At 37.5% G+C, this 6,000-nt stretch overlaps 1 protein-coding gene across 1 annotated transcript in view; it reads right to left on the reverse strand.

The window, feature by feature from the left end:
- The window catches only part of CEP112 (centrosomal protein 112), a 176,772-nt gene extending 170,772 nt beyond the window's left edge, over positions 1-6,000 (reverse strand). The window contains exons 1-4 of the mRNA XM_035897706.1: positions 5,884-6,000; positions 5,055-5,175; positions 3,910-4,100; positions 2,969-3,135 (exon numbers count right to left, since the gene is read on the reverse strand). Coding sequence (XP_035753599.1) covers positions 2,969-3,135; positions 3,910-4,100; positions 5,055-5,154 — 458 coding nt within the window. The 5' untranslated portion in view covers positions 5,155-5,175; positions 5,884-6,000. The remainder of the gene's footprint in view (positions 1-2,968; positions 3,136-3,909; positions 4,101-5,054; positions 5,176-5,883) is intronic.

Consider the following 6,000-nt stretch of genomic DNA (forward strand, 5'->3'; position numbering starts at 1 on the left):
ACCATGGTGCTACTCCAAGAGACCATCAGATCTATACCAGCTATCCTGACACGGCACAACGTTATCTAACATAGATTCAGCTGATGTCTCAAAAGCATTTCTAGAGCATAATACATTCCTTGTTTTCATAAGGTCAAGCCTGATTTTTTTGATTGAGGGTACTTGGACAGCTCTACGCAACAGTTCTTTGTATCACCAAGCCTAAAGCAGTAATACAGTAACACAACTGGCAGTTTCTCTATTCTCCACCTTTGTTTCTTAAACCACAAGTGCGCTATCAAAACCACACGCTCATATCAGAGCATTTGAGTGTAAGCAACCGGAAGACTCCTCAGTATTAATATTGCAGGAGTCAGAAAGAGGAGATGCATGTCCTAAGAGCAACTTTTTAAACGACTGTTAGAATTACACATAGTTAATGGATACATAAGAGTTTCAAGACAGTATCAATGTGATGTAACTTGCAAGAGTGCCTATCTGTCATCCGTCTGTATCACAGCTGAAAAATTACAAAATGCAAGACTCAGCACTGTGATATATAGCATAAACATCAGTGTGCCTAGAAAAATGAACAGCTAATGATAACCACTTATGAAAAATATAAGTGAACACATTAAAAAAAGCATTAGACTTCTGAAATAAAACCTGAAGGCACGTTTATGATGCGACGAAACCAAACCAGAAGTTTCACATAGAAGTAGAGCAAACACTTACTTCCTCTTGTACAGAGCTTAGTGCATTTTGGATAATATGCATGCCGTACCTCTGAGTGCTTCTTTCACCAAGGATTTCAGAGAGTTTAAACATTAACTAAACTTCAAAATGAGCAAACAAGAGGCAATTCCACCATGGCTGAAATGCAGCCACACACAAAAAAAAAAAAAAAAAAAAAAAAAAAAAAGGAGTACAGATCTTGATAATCAGTGCAAAGTTGCACTGCACAAGGAAAACTAGAAAGCAAGTAAATATTTAAGAACAGGATGTAGAGTAAAATAAAACTTACCCAAGATGTCCAAAAAACAGGACAAAGAAAAAGCCTATGGTTTTCAACAGTGACCAACTGACCAGCTTGGCACACCTTCAGTACTGCAGGGACATTTTTCTAGGCCAACAGGAAAAGGGGCCTTAATAACCCAACACATTTCATCCCTCTACCTGCTCTGTAAACAGCTCTACACCCAACCGATTGGAACTAAGGATACGGCTTAACCTTACTGGCTCCTGCAAACCTACAAAAAGAGACTGTCCAATGGATTCCAGAGCAAGATGCCTCTACAGATACTCAGGATTCTGCTGTATAGCTGCAAATAAGCAATACTTTTGCATTATCCTAATGACAAATGTGCAGGATCTAGGCATAAGGGATGCTGGTCTCCAGCAAAGTGCAGGTATTCGTAGTGGACAGCATGATATCGATCAAAACATTTAAAATCATCCTTGTCTGAACAATCTCTCTCCGAGTTTGGAGGTATTACAAACAATCCTCCCCAGACGGTAGAACAAAACAACATGGCAGAGTATCCCACAGGCAGCAGCTAAAATTTTTAGCCTCATAAGTTTTAACAAGTATAGCTGGTCCAGTCTGACCTTCTGTAATCCATGATTCACAAAGCTTGTGGGAAATACAAGGAAATCTTACTATTTCATAAAAAAGCCATGATGAAACACAAGACAAACAGGTAAGTGTTTAATAAGAACAAACATGCTCACAAAAAGATGGATCAAATCCCTCTTTCTTTGTACACATCTGACTTTTCTTCCCTTGTAACAGAACAGCAAAACTTGCTTATCTGCAGCAAGCCACTGTTTCCTCTAAAAAAAACTGTGAGCAACAACGATAGAACATCCTTTAAATCTACCACCTGTATGCTTGTTTATCTTTCTATTCTCTGTAGAAAAAGCCAGTGAAAACGACTTGATATAAAAGCTCCTTTCAGCATTATGACCCTAGACTACAATTATTATTTTTTTTAAAATATTATACGGTTACTCTCCCCACATTTCTTGTCACTTGCTTAGTGTACGTTCCTTTTATTTTCAATTGTATAGAAATAGTGAAGATTAATCCACTTCAGCTTCATTAGTTAATACCGCTTTCCAGTTTCCATATATCAGCCTGTAGAAAACAGGACTGTACAAGAACTCCAAAGTGACAACAATGGTTTTGATCCATTTTAAAAAAAATCTGGCCTAAGAGTATTCTGCATCTATACAGTCTTTTACCACATCACTTCTTCCTTACTGCCTGTCCACTTTTGTCTGTGCTTCCCTCTCCCAGTTAAGTAACTTTGTATGAATTCTGTCACTTGCCTTGTGACCACTGTGCTTTGCCACCATAATATCTGAGGTCTGAAAAACATAATCAGAGTACCAGCTTATTTGATAAGATATTTAGAATGTCAGAACAATAGCTATTATCTACTTCTGAAGTCTACAGAGGATGTTACCAAGTCTACAGAGAGCATTAACAGGGAGAGATAACGGTGCCAAAAAGGAGACAGTGATTATTTCTACATTGGCAAACACGCTCTTTGTACAAGTCACGAGTACCCCTCAGTAACCCCTAGCCCAAATCGCTATAAAGCCCTCTCTTCAGTTGCTGCCAAATTTCTCAAACTATCAGTCTGGCCTATTCATTTTCCAGGCTAAGGGCCTGTAACTTAAAGGGGAAGGAGAACAAGAGGAAGGGAGAGAAGACAGAACTATGGGACATGGAAGAAGGCTTAACAGAAGCCAGAGAAGACAACATAATGAAGGAACGTAAAAACAGAAAGGTATAAAAGTTATCATTGGGTTAGAAGCTATTACCAGAGTTTCTGGATATAAAGTACAAACAGTATATTCAAGATGAGTCCATGAGGAAGTGCAATAAATTCATACACAAGAATTCAAACATACAGAGCTTACCAAATCAAGCATCCATTAAATATCAATCAAATACTGAACAAAGCAAACACCGAAATCTTACCCATATGTAAGTGGAGTTGCTAGAGATGATTCCTCTTTAGAAGATACCTTCCATGACTCCTCATGCCTAGATTCACTGTTTCCTAGTTCTCCCATTACCCAGTCAGGTAAGCAGTCTGGGCTACTACTCCGAACTCTCGTTGAATTTGGTTCATCAAAATATATCGACTATAATTAAAATAAATGTAAAATCAACACTAAAATATATTTACAGAGATATATTCTTTACACTGTTAATGGCGTTCCTTGCAGGAATACCTGCAGTATACTTTTTTTTAATTTTTGTGCAAATATTACCTTCCCAACCCATGGAAATTAGTACAATAGGCAATGGTGTAAATGTTTTCCTGTACTTTACTTCTTCCAGTATAGGTAGTTTTAGCATAAATTAGGACAATTATCTCACTAAAGCTGATGCCAGCGATTGACACAGTTATATTCGGGTCTTCAGAAAACAAACCGCAAGCTTAACAGTATCTATGCGAAATCCGGTTATCTTTTCTTTCATAGAGTTTAAATAGCCAGAGTGTGTAGCAAAAGCCAGAATGGCAGACTGCTAAAGTCACCTCACTTAAGCACATTTTTCCTTTTAGAAGGACTATCTGCTGATTAAGACAAAATATAGCCTCAAGGGTCTTTTATTACATCCTTTCAGAGAATTAAGACAGAAATTATCTTTCTGTTCCTTCAGAACACCTATTTTTATAAGCCTTCTTAGAACCTGAACTTTGAAGAAGAAACCGGTCACATGAAAGGTTTGGCACATCCAAAGATTTTTCCAACGCCAATTATAAAAAACGCAACATAAATGCCTGTATTTACCACACACAATTCCACTCAATTCATTCAGAATTGTTTTTCAAATTCATCCCAAATGAAAGAATTAGAAGTATTTTCAAATTATATTCAAGCAAGTTTGCCTTATAAAGAAGCGACACCTACCATGTACGAAGGCAAAGTTTTCAGTATTCCTGGTTCTGGTTTGTGCGTAAAAGGACCCTCCAGCACACCTCTCTTTAGCATGTGGAGCAAAAGTTTTGCATATAGGTTTCGATTCTTCCTTCCCACTACTCCTGTGCCTGCTCCTGAGGGTTCACATAGTTTCTTAATCCACAGCGCACATCTTTGTCGTTCTAAAAATATAGGTATACATAATCACTATACATTTTCAGAGTAAATCACATAGAAATAACAGAAGCCGTTACTGGCCACCAATTTTGTAGATGTTTCCCTTCTATTCAGAAGTTTAAAGCAAAACAAACAAAAACCCCAAACGAAAAAAAATTATTAAATACCTAGATTAAGAGTTAGTCTTTAACAATAGTTCAAATTTATGTGATCCAGAAATATTTTCTATAAATTCCTGTTTACCAGAAGTATAAATGATTTCTAGAAATACCATGTTCGGAATCAATCTCTAATAATTATAAAACACTTCAGGCACCAGCAATTCTGAACCTGCAGTGGCAAGAGCTGCCTTTAACTACAACATACAGCTCGCATGAGCGTTAATATTTTAAATACACAATAAATCTTTGTTTGTTTTAAAAACCTCTATTTACACAAGCTTTGCCACCAGATGATGAAACTATTCACTTGATTACATGTTTACAAAGCCGGGTTTAATTTGCAGGGTTCGTGCCTTTAACAATATCCAGTTTGTTCTAATTATTAGATTTATAAAACATCATTTATTAACTGTTGTTTATATTATTACACATTCCTAAGCCAAGTTTTAAAAACCTTATCTCTAAAAAATACTTGCAATTTTTTTAAGTGCAGTCTCAAAACCAATGCCTTTTAGAAGCCTTTAGTTGCAACTGAATTAATTTTTTAAAAATAGATAAGTTAATGTATTTATGCAAAAGCACATTTACATCACCAAGATAAACTCAAATAATAGCAACAGGTACCTAAAAAATCCAACTTTAGAAGTTGTACAACCCCCTCCTCCCCAAAACAGTGCCTTGTAACATCAGCCATTAAGCGTCTGGTTAAAGAAACTGATACAAGTACATGTAATATTTACCAGTAACCTAGAATTTTGTTACCAGCGTTTCTCTACACACACATTTTACCATATTTACCTGACCTATGCTGTAGTTTTAGAACATGAGGCTTCATATCCACCACACAGTGATCAAATTCTGCATCTAGTTTTTCCCACGTTTCCTCTTCACCATTCATTTTGAAAGAACACAAAGTAACCTGCAAAATTATTCACACCAGAGTAGAAAAGATCAAATACCACCATACATTGGTGTCTGTTCATCTTAGGCTATGTGAAGACATGCTTTGGAACCATACAGAAAATAACACTAAATATTTGTTCACGTTCAAGTAAACACAAAAATAAGAGGATTCTTCACGAGCAGCAGCTATGCCATGTAACTGACCAGAACGCGCTTATTTAGGTTTGAAATTTGTCAACCACACAAAAAGGCATTCAATTAGATGTAATTTGTATAAAATACCTAGATCAATGTCATAGCTGCACTCATAAGTTTTTCTTCCTTTGTATTTTTTTTTTTTTAAAGAAGAAGGAAAAAAGGAGGGAAAACAGCAAAGACCTACAGAAAACAGAAAGACCTACAAGTTAAATATAACAGAACCAAGAGATCACAGAATGGCAAGGGTTGGAACGGACCTCTGGAGCTCACCCAGTCCAACCCCCCTGCTCAAGCAGGCTCACCCAGAGCAGGGGGCCCAGGACTTCATCCAGGCGGGCTTTGAATATCTCCAGAGAAGGAGACTCCACAGCCCCCCTGGGCAGCCTGGGCCAGGGCTCGGGCACCCTCAAAGTCAAGGAGTTTTTCCTCATATTCAACTGAAACCTCTTCTGTTTCAGTTTGTGACGTCGGAAGTGTTTTTTAAACGAAGGAGTATCAAGAAGACAGCCAAACAAGTGCTCTTTACCCGAGATCATGTCATTAATTCCCCAGCTGGAGTACACATCCGTTTTGTACGTTTGAGCCGGCCATTAGCACGTTTCTGTGCCAACTGGAGCCAAAGCCAACAGCCAGCCTGCTGAAG

Source organism: Egretta garzetta, unplaced genomic scaffold, assembly GCF_000687185.1.
Source record: "Egretta garzetta isolate BGI_Z169 unplaced genomic scaffold, ASM68718v1 scaffold787, whole genome shotgun sequence".
Classification (NCBI taxonomy): Eukaryota; Metazoa; Chordata; class Aves; order Pelecaniformes; family Ardeidae; genus Egretta; species Egretta garzetta.